Source organism: Macadamia integrifolia, chromosome 11, assembly GCF_013358625.1.
Source record: "Macadamia integrifolia cultivar HAES 741 chromosome 11, SCU_Mint_v3, whole genome shotgun sequence".
Classification (NCBI taxonomy): domain Eukaryota; kingdom Viridiplantae; phylum Streptophyta; class Magnoliopsida; order Proteales; family Proteaceae; genus Macadamia; species Macadamia integrifolia.
Genome location: NC_056567.1, coordinates 15,122,382 through 15,137,749, shown reverse-complemented (window position 1 = coordinate 15,137,749; position 15,368 = coordinate 15,122,382). Strand labels below are relative to the sequence as shown.

The 15,368-nt window shown below is 42.1% G+C and overlaps 1 protein-coding gene across 1 annotated transcript in view; it reads left to right on the top strand.

Moving 5' to 3' along the window:
* The window catches only part of LOC122094251, a 30,173-nt gene extending 16,033 nt beyond the window's left edge, over positions 1-14,140 (top strand). The window contains exons 2-4 of the mRNA XM_042664990.1: positions 943-1,211; positions 1,330-1,545; positions 13,686-14,140. Coding sequence (XP_042520924.1) covers positions 969-1,211; positions 1,330-1,545; positions 13,686-13,739 — 513 coding nt within the window. The 5' untranslated portion in view covers positions 943-968 and the 3' untranslated portion in view covers positions 13,740-14,140. The remainder of the gene's footprint in view (positions 1-942; positions 1,212-1,329; positions 1,546-13,685) is intronic.
* The last annotated feature ends 1,228 nt before the right edge of the window (positions 14,141-15,368 follow it).

Below are 15,368 nucleotides of genomic sequence, written 5' to 3'. Positions count from 1 at the left end.
TCATCTGTGGAAAGACTTTGACAATATCAATAAAGTAGTTGCACATCTTTAAATTGCCATGGAAGATATAGAGCACGGATGTGAACAGGCAGTTGACGGCAAAGAAAGAAGCTGAGGATGCTCGAGCGACTTTACATTCAGGATTTCAGTAGCTCGCAGAACTGGATGACTGACAAGAAAGATGGAAGAAGAAGAGAAACGAAAGAGGGATCAGGTATTACTAACTGTGATGAATCAGATAGTTACAGATTTTTTTCTTCTTATTCTTCTTCATCGCTCTGATACCATGTGACAAAAACCTCAACAACCAGAACCTGTGAAGAAGAGAAGAGAAGAAGAAGAGCAAGATGGAGCTGGAGAAGAGGAGAGAGGGTGAACATGATATGAATAGTATGGAATGCCTTTATTATGGACAGCCTCTCCCTTGTATTAATCAAGCAACCAACTCTTAGTAGGAAACCTACTAAGAGTCTAATTAGAGCCAAAGACTAACTAAAGTAACTAACAATAAGTTAGGCTATTACTCAACTTAGACTTCTCTCACTCTCGATTTAACACTAACTCTCCCCCTCACAGTACAATATTGAACAGCCCTCAATTTCAATCTCAACTCAGCCGTATCCCAATTAATTAAACTGCAGTTATCAAAATTTATTTACTATTTGGTCCTTTTAATTGTTTACCTTACCCTTAGGGTACTAACTTGTTTCCAAAATTATGAAACCGCTACTCCTCCCTGATATATGGATTTATCCACTGGGATGGGCCCATAGTGACCCGAAAGTAGGGTTTTCTGAACTGGGATTGCATTACCCCTACTTATAAGTTGCTAGAAAAAGCAACTGTATTCCTTAACTGCACGCTTACTGCTATAGTGTATCATTTTGATATTTTGACAATATAAGAGCAATATATCCAATGTAAGATTAAATTTTGGTGCAGCTTGGTAAGCAAAAAAGGGAAAGGAAATGAAGGATGAGGAGGCACCCACAACCACAACAACAACAACCACAACCACAACCAAGAAAGAAAGTAGTGACACCAGCGTCTTTGGGAAAGGAAGATACAAATTCTGGGCTCTGGCTGCCATTCTGCTCCTTGCCTTCTGGTCTATGTTCACTGGTACTGTTACCCTCAAGTGGTCTGCAGGTAACCTAAATCGCATCTCCAGTGACCTGGACTCTCCAATCCGTGATGATCTTGATGTCCTGGTTTGTATTTATTTCTTTATTTGCATCTAGTATCTATATATGACTTGGTTCTTGGCATGTAAATCTGATTAACTATCTGTTTTTCATCTGTTTTTTCCACCTTGGAATCTGGTGACAGGAAATCGAAGAGAGGGAGAAGGTAGTAAAGCATATGTGGGATGTTTATACCCACAGTCGTCGAATCCGACTGCCTCACTTCTGGCAGGAGGCATTTGAAGCTGCATATGAGGATTTAGCCAGTGACCTCCCTGGCATCAAAGAGGCTGCCATATCAGAGATTGCTAAGATGTCCATGCGTTCCATTGATCTCGATTCCCCTCCTGTTCAATCAACGGTTCGTTTCACCTTATTCTTCTTATTCTTTCCTTTCCTCCTTTTCTGAAGGACTGATGGTTACTGTTAAATCTGAAGCTTTGTTTTGTTCGTGAAGAAATGACTATTTTGTACAGCCTGATTTACGATGCAACCATTTTTCTTTTGGTACCTACAATCCTTTTCCATTTCCTATTATTCCAAGTTTAAATAAAAAGTCTTGTGAACTTTCATTTTTGATAAATTTTCTCGGTGTCCGAGCTATATCTTTGTAAAGACATTCTTTTGCATAATTACTCTGGCTTGGTCATGTAATTGGAAGGATTTCTTTATCTTAGTTCTTATACAGTTACAACCCTCTGCAATACCGGTTAGCTAATCCTATTCTTGTGTTGCTTTAGAACCTTAGTCTAGAATGTGGTGCTTATGTTTCTTTCTTTCAGTTCTCCTCGGTTTCTTGCATTGGTTGTCAATTATTTTTTGGTTTATTCTTGTTTTTTTGCTTTCTGTGGTTGCTTGTGTGCTAGGTGAGGTAAACTTTCATGATTCTTGGAAAACTGTCATTTCAAATCAGTTTTTTTTTTTTTTTTCCCCAAAAGGGATGCCGACACATTGTGTACACATAGGTGGTTAAAAGAAATGGCAATCGGAAGTGCGGTGGGTTTGATATCGTTCTAACACGGATGATCCCTCGAATCCATAAGGTCCAAAACTGATCATCGAATCCATAAGGTCCAAAACTGTAGTTCCAGTGGGGAAGAAGAGCAAAATGGCTACTTTGATTCCAAAAATGAAAGATACCTTACAAAAGCCCCAAAGAGGCCTTATATAGTTAGGTCACTTCTAAGAAAGGGCAAAAACGTAAATATAAGGTAACTAGGGTAAAAATGTAAACACAACAATAAACTAGAAAACCCCTAATTTGTGCGACCAAACTTCACAGGCTCCATGGAGGGCCTAAACTGATAAATTGGGCGAATCGCTCCATCAAGGCCCACTATTGTTCCAGTACTGGGCTGTTTTTGCCTTAAGCGCTGGTTTCATTTTCGAATTAGGGTTATGGCTCCTGTGACAATAGCCGAGTCAAAAGTTAGGGTTCTAGCAGTATTGCTGAAAAATGTTGAAAATTCGAGAAAATCAGTCAGTAACTTCGGCCAGACCGTGTGGTCTTCTGCCGTTCCAAACACTCTAGGAACTTCTCCGAGACCTCTACACAAGTCCCTCCCACTTGTGAAGAAATCACCATCGAGTTACAATTCAAATAAAGTGGTGCTCCTGGAGGGAAGTACTCATACAGGTCCGCAACATTGAAAGTCTTCGAGATAGCCATGTCATAGCGTACTGGAAATTGCTCCCTCTGTAAGAAAACGATGACCATGTCTCCCTCTTGGAAGAGCTTAGATCGGAAATGCTGATCAGCGGCTGCCTTGTACTTGGCATTAGATGCTTCCAGCGTCTCTCGGACCTCCTCTTGGACAATATGAACTTGCTCCGCCATTTGTTCTGCAGCCACACTTGAACCAGGGAGTCTTAATAGCTGGGCTAGATCAAGTGCATGTCATGGAGTCTTTTGATACACAACCGAAAAAGGGGAGATCCCAATAGAGCTGTGGATGGCATTATTGAAAGCGAATTCTGCTTGGGCAAAAGCCCTATCCCACTTTTTTGGCTTGTCTCCACAAATGCTATAGAATTAGTTCCCCAATGTTCTATTCACCACCTCGGTATTCCCGTTTGATTGGGGGTTAGCAGTGCTACTGTATTTCAAATTGGTCCCAAACCTCCTCCATAGGTTGGTAAAAAAAAAAAAAGAAAGCAAAAAAAAAAGGCAAGGAACTTGGTGTCACGATAAGAAACAATGGAGATGGGTATACCATGTAGTCTCACGATCTGGAAGAATAGTTTAGCCACATGAACTACATCTGAGAGCTTCCGACAGGGAATGAAATGCCTCATTTTGGAGAATCGATCAACTACCACGAACACAGCATCAACACCTCGTTGGGTCCTTGGTAACCCCAATGCAAAATCCTTACTTAGGTCCTCCTAAATATCCTTTGACATCGGCAGTGGCATGTACAACCCCATGTTTTGACTCTACCCCTTAGCTACTTAACACATTGGGCAGCTCCTCACTATGGCTGCAACATTGTTCTTCAGTTGGGGCCAGTAGTACCTTTCTTCGATACTTGCTACGGTTTTGTCACGCCCCAGTGTCCACTTAGTCCACCACCATGTAGGTCTCGAATCACCTTCTCCCGAAAGGACATCGGTAGGATGTAGATCTGGTTCCCTTTGAACAGATGACCGTCTAACACATGAAAGTCCCTTGCGGGCTGCTTCTGCAAGCATTTCTCCCAGTTCTTGTTGAAGTCTTCATAGGCCTCATATAGATCCTTCATGCATTCGACAAACTCATTAGGGAGCAAATAACTCTCCCAAGTCTTCAAGGTATGGAACACTGCATACAACTCCAGCTAATATGTTGACCACTTCTGTCTGGTTTCATTTAACTTCTCGCTGTAAATTTCCCATATGGTTTCGCTATATATTTGTAGCTAGGTTTTCTTTCTTTGTAAGCAAGCTGAGAGAGGTGTGAGGACGAGTGCTATGACCCTATTCTTTGATAATGAAGCAGGATCTCATCTCATTGAGGACATTGGCAATCTTGCCAAACCTCAAAAATCTATGTGCATTGTGTGATTGATTGGTCTTGTTTTGCCATTCTTTTCTGCTTCATTTTAGGTTTGCGTTTCTAGACGAACACCTTATTAAAGTTGGGCAAAGCAAGAACTGGCATAGTCGTCAGCTTCTCCTTGATCAAAGCAAAGCTTGGGTGGCTTCGTCAGTCCATTATAACCTCCCTTTCTTCATGCAGTTAATGATTGGGGCCACTATGCTACTGAAGTTCCAAATGAATCAGCGGTGGAAAGTTGCTAATCCATGGAAACTACAAACTTCAATGACAAGAGTTGGGACTGACCATTCTCTAATAGCGCACTCCTTGTCATCATCGATAGGAATCCCTTTGGCACTAACCACAAACCCCAAGAATATTTGACGGTTTGTCATGAAGCTGCACTTCTTCAGATTGATGTACAACTAATTATCCTACAACATTGTCAATATTTGTTTTAAATGATCCAAGTATTCTTCCTCATTGCCACTATAGATTAAGATATCATCAAAATAGACTATAACAAACTTCCCAATCAAAGGTTTTAGTACTCGTTTCATCTGCCTTATAAAGGTATTGAGTGCATTAAGATAACCCAAAGGGCATCACTAACCACTCGTACAAGCCTTCTTTGTTCTTGAAGGCAGTCTTACATTCATCACCAAGCTTAATATGGATATGGTGATATCCACTGTGAAGATCTATCTTCATGAACAACTTGGACACCCCAGCCTATCAAGCATGTCGTCCAACTAAGGAATAGGGAATCAATATCTAACTGTTATCTTATTAACATCCCGACTCTCCATGCACATCCTCTAGATACCATCCTTCTTCGGTGTCAGTAAGGTTGGAATAACACATGGAATCATACTCTCCCGAGTGTGTTCCTTTCGTAGCAACTCAAACTTCTCTTTTATGATTTCACTCTTTTGGATTATCCTATAATGTGGAAAATTTGGTAAGTTGGCTCCAAGAATCAGATCAGGGTGGCGCTGGATGTCCCTCATAGGAGGTAGATCATTGTGAACATCGTCAGGGGTTATTTCTTTGAACTCCTCTACCAAGTTCGCTCCACCCTAGAATTATAATCTGGTTGGGCTGATTCCCCCTTCACCACTAGAGTGAATGCGATTCCAACCTTTTTCATATCCCCAATAAACTCACTACAAGTAGAGATAAAGAGGAAGGCCTTCCTCATTGTTGTGAAGGTGTTGGGTTGGTTGACCTTGCTTTTGATTGGCAGAATTTCAATCTTCTTATTCCACCAGAAGGTGTAAATATTCTATTGATCCCGATGGGTGGCATCAACATCATGTTGCCATGGCATACTGAGAAAAAGATGACCCGCATATATATCCACCACATCACAGATAACATCCTTAATATAAGATTTTCCAATAGAAACAGGAACTCGACAAATTTCAGTTACCTCAATGGATGGCCCCTTCTTGATCCAACCAGTCTAATAAGGAAGTGGATATGGTTCTATAGGTAGTTGCAAGTTCTTGACTAGTGCCCTTAAAACGATATCTTCACACCCGTTGTCAATGATAAGATTGCACACCTTCTGCTTGACAGAACACTGAGAGTGGAAAATCTGATGGTGTTGAAATATTTTGACCTATCTAGGGGTCAAGAGTATTTTCTGAAATGACGCATGACACTAACTCTCCCTCCTCTTCTGCGAAATCAGCATTCACCAGCTCATCTTCATCTCACCCCTCATCGGTTCCCTCTTTATGGTCAGCTAACCCTACTACTCGTCGCTTGGGGCACACAAGTCAATTTGAGGCCTGGATCTCCACATCTGTAACACTTATTGAAGAATGCTCCTCTACTTCTTGCATTGTTCCCAACTGCTGGCGTACTGTTAAAACCACCATTGATAGAACTTCAGTTAGGGCTACGGACACTAGATCAGGCGAGAACAGTAGGTGACTGATTCTTTATACTGGGGAATTTTCGTGGGACCTCCATCTGGGTCCGACGTCAAGTTTGCTTAGTTGATAGTTCTGCTTTCAGAGCCATATTATGAGCCTCCCCTACTGAGAACACGTTTTGTAGCCCTATGCGGTCCTGGATCGAGTACTTTTGCCTGTTGATATATGGGGCCGCTTGTTGCTCCTTCGAATCTGACAAGCCACAACTGGAAGACAATTGAAGAAATTCTTCAATGGATAAGGCCACAGATCGTGCACCTTGAATTCAATTTTGGTACTGATGGAATTGGTATTGCTGGTAGTTTGGGTGTAAAACCCTACCTTGTAGAAGTTTCATCTGGCGCCAAGTTTTGATAGGCCCCTTTCTTTGTAGCTGGCGAGAGTTTTGGAGTTGGTCCCACCAGGAAGCAGCTCCTCCGCACAACTTGTATGCCACTATCTTGATCAACCTCTCGTTGGGTGCAACCATCATATCGAAAAACCTCTCAACTTCATAGGCCTAGTAAAAGAAGGCTTCGATGCCTAAGTTGCCAGAGAAGTTAGGAACATATGCCTTGAGACAGTATTCATAGGCGTTGCTATTCTACTTCTGTGTGCCCCTCCTCGCTGTAAACCCATTGATTTGATCTTCTGAATCATTATCATAAACGGGATGTCTATGAGGTTGAACAGGAGCATAAGGAATGATAGGTTGGCTTGGGTGAAAACCCTCAACACGATTATTCCGATTCTCGTTGAGTCTCAAGGATGTAACAGCATCATGGATCTGCTGAAACTTATGCTCTATAGCTTGTTGTTGAGCCACCAACGTTGCCCAAAGAGCTTCGATTCTGCGATCGACGTTGGTTTGAGATGCTTCTCCTCCGTTGTTTGACATACCAGGTTGCTGAAGAGCTCTAATACCATTTGACATAGTTGAAAGTGCGGTGGGGTTAGATATCATTCTAAAACAGACGAACCCTTGAATCCACAATGTACAAAATCCTAAATCCAGTGGGGAAGAAGAGAAAAATGGTTGCTTTGATTCCAAAATGAAAGGTACTTTACAAAAGCCCCAAAGAGATCTTATATAGTTAGGTCACTTCTAAGGAAGGGCAAAAACGTAAAAATAAGTAACTAGGGTAAAAACGTAAACACAATAGGAAACTAGAAAAAACCCTAATTTGTGCGACTAAACTTCGCGGGCTCCGTTGAGAGCCTAAATGGATAAATTGGGAGAATCTCTCTTTCAGGGCCCAATATTGTTCCAGTATTGGGCCATTTTCGCCTCTAGAGAGTTGGTTGCCAATTCCTAATTGGGGTTATGGCTCGTGTGACACTGGCTGAGTCAATAGTTAGGGTTCTAGCAGTATTGCTGAAAAATGATGAAAATTCGAGAAAATCAGTCATTTTCTTTGGTCAGATAGTGTGGTCTTCTACTGGGTCAAACACTCTAGGAATTCCTCCGAGACCACGTCTACATCAAAAAGTCTAGCTATTGAGGCACAAGAGGTTGGACTTTATGTACAAACATGGAATTATAAAAAATAGTAACCCATATTAGGTTTCTCCCTATTGGTATTGTTATTGCTTCTTTTATTTATAACTCTAGGATAGCCATGCTAAAGCTTTACAAACAAGTGGCCATGGTTCATTTCTAGATCAAGCTAATGTAACTTTTCATTCTTATGTAGAATACTCATTTTGTGATGACAAGAATAAAACTGGGATGGGCATTAAGTGGAACTCATCTGAAAACTTTGAAGTGGACAGATTTTTTATTTTTAATTATTTTATTTTATTTTTAATTTTTTTATACTAAAACTCTCTCAAAGAGGTTTGCCCACACAACAACCCCCAAGTCTGCTGATTAATTCTGTTCTTCAAACTGCAATTTTTCCCCCTTTTATTTTAAAGGATGTCTTCAATGGCATAATATTGTCATTGATCATTTGGGTAGATTGACTTAGATATCATTATCCAGGGTGCCTATCATCTTAGAGGTGTATTGGTGAGTGGAAAATGTCTTGCTTTAACTAAAACCTTTTTTTTTGGATGAATAATAAATGCATTAAAAGAGGAAGGGTTATAAAAGGGAGAAAAAAAGGGGGGGGGGGGAGCCAATAGGACAAACGCAAAAAAAGGGGGAAGACAACAAAAGTAAGCTAACAACTAGCAACCAGCCCAAAGGAGAACAAAAAAGGGGGGGGGTGACTACGGGGGATACAAATCATCATAGGGGTGGGGAGAAGATATGATCAAGGGGGGAGGTCCCTGGCAACAACAATAAGCATGTTCCTTGGGGAGTTCTTAACTGATATAAGCTTGAGAGAAGCAAGCTTGGAGGTAACATCAAAATAGATGGCGATCCAAATCTTTTCAAAGAAGCGAGAGTTGGACGTCAAACTACGTAGATTACGCTCCATCCAAAGGTGGCTGATGGTGGCATAGAAAGCTAGCTTGCCAGCGATGTCACAAATGGAGGGGTCAGAGAAGGTCATGTCAACCCAGATCCATTCTCTAGTGAAGGGGAGGATAGTTCTTCTGGAAGGTCAGCAGTGGTCGAGGACTCTCCCAAAAGGAAGCAGAGAAGGGGTAGGAGAAAAAGAGGTGGTCAACGTCTTCAGTGCCATTCCAGCAGAGGCAGAATGAAGAAGAGACAGGAATGTGACGATAAATGAGGAAGGATTGGGTAAGGAGGCAGTTGGAGATGGCACGCCAAGCAGTGAAGCTGTGGTGAGGGATATGACCTTTGAACTAAGATAATGTTGCGCCAAAGTGCAAGAGGGGCAGTGGGATGGATGAGGTCCCACGCGAAGGAGAAAGAGAATAGGTCAGAAGGCGAAGCCGTCTAGGAGATCTTATCCTCTAATGGGGGAGAGGGGGGTAGGTCAGCCCAGATGGCCTCAATGAGGGGTTCTAGGTCCCATCCAAGATGATGGAGTCGACTTGGCCGATCTGGGAATCCCCGAGGAGTAAACAGTGTGGGGGCTAACAATAGATAGGAAGACACCCGTGGGGTGCCAATGGTCAAGCCAGAGGGAAGTGGAGGCCCCATTCCTTATGGAGGAAGAGATAGCAGTAAGGGCAATAAATCTGAGATCAAGAATTTTTCTCTAGATCCAGGAGGCATCAGGGGAGAGAGGGATGGTCCAAATAGAGTCTTTCTTGAGGAGAGTGGACTGCACCCAAGAAACCCATATGCCATTGTGCTTGGATGCAATCTTCCAAATGAGTTTGAGGATACCCATCGAAATGTTATCCTTAACCCTTCTGAGACCCAGTCCACCATCAGCTTTGGGAAGGCAAACAATAGGGATCGAGCTCCTCTGCAGAGAGGAATCTGGCGGAGAACTGGCAAAGACCGTTTCGGATCATGACATGTGGATCTCAACTTGTCACGATCTGATGGGAGATGCAACAAGGAAACAGAGTCGGCTGAAAACAGATAGCGTTTAGGTTTTTAAAACTAATTTTTTTCCTCCTTCCTCCCTCCTCTCCTCTCTCCAAATCGTGAAGACAGATTTAGGGTTTCAGGGTTTCTCCTTCTCTCTCATTCGAATGACAGAATACAGATAATCGATCGTATGTCCCTGCCTCGTTGCTGTCTCTGCAAACTTCGGTAATGAGAGGCACAGATCCTCTTAGAAAAATGCAAAACTATAACTGCTCTGAAGTAAATCCATACTTAGATGATTAGAATGGGTCTAATGAAACTTATGTCCTGAGGAATAATCTTAGTTTAAATCTCTTTGTTGGTACTGCATTGATCGATATGTACTTGAAATGTGGATCTCTCGGTTTAGCTAATCAGGTGTTTGATCAATTGCCTAAGAAGGATACAATATACTGCAATGCGATGATCAGAGGATTAGTTATTCATGGTCATGGACAGCATGCTGTTGATCTCTTCAATAAGATGAGAAACGATGATGTGAGGCCTGATGAGGTGACCTTTGTGGTGGTGATGTGTGCCTTCTCCCATGTTGGGTTGGTTCATGAGGGTCGAAGGTGTTTTGAATCTTTGATGGAGGTTTATGGGATTGAACCAAAACTCGAGCATTATGGGTGCCTTGGTCTATTGTCTTAAACTGATATACTTGGTCTATTATTGTCTTAAACTGATATGCTCTAGAGTTTTGCTGCAGCCATCACAACATCTAGAGAGATGCCCAAGTCCCTCAGCGAGCTTTCCACTATTACCTTCCAGAGATGCTTATATCTGTCTTCACGATTTGGAGGGAGGATAGGAGGGAGGAAGAAGAAGAGGGGAAAAAAGAGTTTCAAAAACCTAAACGCTTTGTTTTCAGCCGACTCTGTATTCCTGTTGCATCTCCTATTAGATTGTGACACGTGTCTCGATCCAAGTGTCACGATCCGAAGCAGTCTCCACTAGTTCTCCGCCAGATTCCTTTCTGTAGAGGAGCTCAATCCAAACAATAGCCCAGCTTAGGGGGTGGAGGAATTTGGATTGCTCAGCTCCTTTCCAGAGGAAGGAGCAAAGGATGGATTCAAACGCTTTGGTGGTAATGGCAGGGAGGGAGAAATTGCTAGACCAATAGAGGTACATAGACTGGATCACTGATCTGGCCAGCATAAGGCGACCCACGTAGGAGAGTTTGCCTTTCCAGAGCTGGAGCCTTTTTCTGATGAGATCAAGCATTGGGTGCAATGGTGGGGAGTTAGGCAAGAAGAGATGAGGGGAAGGCCAAATACTTAAAAGGAGAGATCCTAGGGTAATTCCAATATGCTCAGAAGGGGACGCGTTTACCGTGTCAGAGACACCAACAAAGAAAAGACGGGATTTAATCAGGTTAATGCGGAGACCAGACAGGGATTCAAATTGCTTTAGGGAGGTCATAATGGAGGGAGTAGACAGGGTATATACCTTGGAGAAGATCATAAGATCATCTGTAATGACAAGACGGGTTAGACCAGAGGACTTGCATTTGGAGATGGTGGATATGAGATGGAGGTTCGTAGAAGATTGAATGGATCTAGAAAGGACCTCAAGGGCAAGGGAAAGGGCAAAGAGGAAGGAAGAGGGGGCAACCTTGTCTAATACCAACAGAGGAGGGGAAATGAAATACCCAACAAGATGTAACCAGGCCAAAACCGGGCTTGAACCAAATACGGTTAACCTCTGATTCAAATTGGATAAAACCAAGGAGAATCTAGAAGCTGACATCATCCATGATGCACATGATGATGTAACATTTACAGTGGTATAGTATTTTAACCGGAGCTGTACACTTACCACTGGAACTGTAGCAATATACTATTCACAGACTTAAGACCCTCTTAATTCCGGGATCTCTATAAGAATAGGAGCCCCTCAGTAAGAGGCATCAGTGGTTTAGCTCTCCTTCGAAGTTCTCTCTACACCTTTCAGATCTCCCTCTTCTCTTGAAGTTTTTGTTGTGTGACTGCCCCGGCAGACTCCGGCTATAGTTGGACTAGGATAAAGAACTAGGGGGGAGGAGAATTAGCATTGGCACGGGCTTTGAGGGATCGGTGGAAGAAGGATGAATTAGAATCTCCAAGCTCAAGCCACTTAATTCTGGATTTTTGATGGTGGAAACTTTCCTCTTGGGCAAGGAGGGAGGAGAGCTCCTTGGCAATCGTCTTTTTTTCCTCAGCAAGGCCAACATTGAGGAGGTTAGATTGAAGGAGAGTTTGAATAGCGTGAAGTTTGACCCTGCAAGAGGAGACTCTGCCCGAGATGTCACTAAAGGAAGAGAAATTCTAGTTTTTAAGAGCAGCTTGAAACTTCTAAGCTTTCTTGCAATGGCAACAAGGGGGGAGGAGAAAGCCTGGACAGGCATATTCCAAGCCTCACGGACAATGGGGGGGAGGAAGTCCTGATGAAGGGACCACATGTTAAAGAATTTGAAGGGTTTGGGACCGAAGGAGGAGTGAGGGAACACATGAAGGGAAATAAGGGAGTCAGAAATCTCCACAAGATCAAAGGTAGCAGAGGGGAAAGTAGTCATCCGAGATATTGGTCAGGACTCTCCAGCTTGCAAGCAATTCTATCAGAACTAGATCTACCGTTTGTGCCAAGTGAACTTGGCACTAGACCAGCAGAGATCAGTCATGCCAATATCTTTAATGCAGTTGTTGAAGGAATTCGCAATAGTAGAATCAATGGGGACTCCTCCAAAGCCCAGGGAAGGGACACAGTGAGGGGGACAAAGGAGCGAAGGTCGGACCAAAGATCATTCCTATCAGAGGGGCGGTTCAGGGCATAATGACAGATAGGAAGCAGAAGTTGGATCCAGAGGGGTCAGAGATGGAAAGGTGGATGGATTGAGAGGAGAGAGCGAAGACACTAATCTTAGCCGGATTCCAACGGACCTAGATTCGACCGTTAGGATGAAGGGAGAAGTTGGAAAGGGAGGACCAGGAAGGTGCATTGAAGGCAAGGATGTGTGGGGCATTAGCTCCAGAAATTATGGTTTCTAAGAGAGCAGAAATTCATTTTGGAGGAGCGAATGCAAGATCGGATGGCAGACTGCTTAGCCGAGGAGTTGAGCCCTCGGACATTCTAAATGGTCCAAGGGGTCATTTGTAAGGGTGGGGGTTTGGCTTTGAAGGTCCAAAGGAGCCAGAAGGAGATAGACCATTCCTTCGTTTGTGATACTTCCTGATGGGGGGAGGCTAGGGGGATGTGAAGACCAGAGGGGGTTTGGAGATGGAAGGATTCTTTGTTTTGGGAGGCAGGGACTTCGAGGATCTGGGGTTGGATTTTGATACACCAACGCTAGCTATGGGAGTGGCTGAGCCAAAGAAAGTAGCCAAGGGGACAGTCGCTGTAACTGAGCTCACGGTGGGAGGAGCTTCTTCAATGATGATGGCAGGCATGGTACGCTGTAGCCAAGCTTCTTCGACTGGAAACTTTATCAGCATTGGTTCAGTCTGTTCTTCAGTGTCTATGCCTCTGGATTGATTTGGGCATAAGCATAGCTGAATGCAAGGTTTAAAAACTCGGAATTAGGTACGGGATTGGTCTCCATCGATTACGATATGATTCTGATCCAAATTGTCTGTGAACCAATCATATTTGGCTGGACCCTGTCTAACTTCGTTGTACTCAGCAAGAGAAGAATCAGGGTTAATCGTTATCGGCATTGGTTGATTCTGAATCAAATCGTTTTATTGCGCTGGTTCTGATCTCATTTTTAAAACCCTGACTAAATGACATCATTCCTTGTCCAGCACTCTTTGGTGCATTAAAAATGTGAGAAAGATAATTACATAGGTAGATCTAATCTATCGTATGGTTGAAGGCTGTGAGCCTATATGTATCATGGATTGAGAGAGTTTTTGTATGGAAGTGTTGGTTATAAATGAAAACCAAGTGTATGTTTGCCAACTTAAGTACTTCTCACTTCCTTTCTTTTTTTTTTTTTTTCCCCCTAAATGAATAGATTTTCTGTGTTGGATGCATTGTAGTGAAAAAAAAAGAGGGGGCGGAGGGGAGGGCGTTGGAATTTTCTTGCTTTCTTTCTTCCATCCTTTATTTCTAAGCTTACCTCTGATATTTGCAATTATGCTGTTCAGGGTGCTGGAGCAATGAGTAGAAGTTTCAAGCAGACAGAACGCAAGATGGGGTAATAGGCTGGAATTTGTCAATGGCATTAAGGGTCTTGAAGATCCATGGATTTTATCTTTTACACAGTGGTTGCTCTGGCAAGTTGCCCAACATGTAGCTTAAAGTTGGAATAGGTGGTAAGGAGCAAAGAAGGGAAACATGGTAAAGAAATTTAGTCTGTTCCCCTTCCCATACCTCTTTTGAAATTTGTAATCTTATCGTATCCATATCTTTTGATATGGTGTGGATTGTTGAACTTATAACTAGATTTTGGCGGATGGATTTCGAGTAGAAATATGCTCTGCAATGACGGTCTGCTTAGCATATCCCATCCGAACATATAAACGTATTGTGGTGTTCACTCTGTTATCATATGTATGTTATGTCAAATGGAAATGAAAGCAAGACCAAATGTTATCTGACATTAGTTCATGATCATGTCCTATGATATAGAATTTGTGGTGCATGCTATTTTTTAGGATCAAGTACACAGTTCTTTATTTAAATTAAGGGATTGAGATGACCTGGTTCGTCCCAAGGACCCTGACATTGAAATTGACTACTAGAACTAAACCCATTATCATGATACATAATATCCAAATTAAAAAGGAGCTATCAAACGTAACCTCTATTAAATAGTTGGGAGAAAAAATGGTACCTGATCATATGGCCACTGTGCCAGTGGGATTGCGTGCACATGAATCCAACCACAGGGGCCGGGTGTCTTTTCATCGCATCTTGTGTCTAGGTATGGAGGGTGCAACCGGGTAGTGTTCTTTTCCTTAAAAAAATCAGGAATGTGTCATGGACAGATGTTTGTGCAGTCCTATTGCTGAATGAATTTGTTGGACAAAAATAGCAGCACAGTACTATTTAAGGGTGTTAATTGGTTCTGGTTCGGTTTCGGTGTAAAGGGTGTTGTTCGGTTCAATTCACATTTATTTGGCTGAAATCAAAACCGCACCATTTACTAAATGGTTGCACTTTCTGATACTGCAACCGTTCAGTAAATGGTTTCAGTTTCACGGTTTAAAACGGTTTTGACCACGGTTTATTCCATACAGTTTCTAAATGGTTAGTAATCGGTTTTCTAGTTATTGGCATGCTTACTAAAATTTGTTTTTGTTGATAAACACTTCAATCTTGGATCAAATTAAATGACGCATTGAACAAGTAAGTATTTAACTACATAACTACATTATAGGAGTAAATTATTGAATAGACTGTTAGACAGCCTTTATGGTCCTTAATTCTTTTACAAATTAAATTATTATGTTTTGTTAAAACAACCAAATTTAATCATTATATGGTTAATCAGATCACTCAAAGGTTTAGCTCTTTTTTCTTTAGATTGTTTTAACAATTCATGATATTCATTAGTTATTTTGTTAAGATCATCATCAGAAAGAAACAAATCATACTCGAAATCAGAATTTTCATTGACAACTGGAAAGACTACAGACTCAACATACTGAAAGTGCGGAATTTCATTAATAGAAGGAAATTTAGAAAAAATACAAGTAAAAGGAGACTCGTCAACAGAAAGGGACTCTTTAGTGTAATGTGTGGTGATTTTAGAACCGATTGGACCTGGAGTCTTAGTGAGCTTGAAGTCATATCCTGCATTGGTCTAGTTGAGCAATGGTTCACAG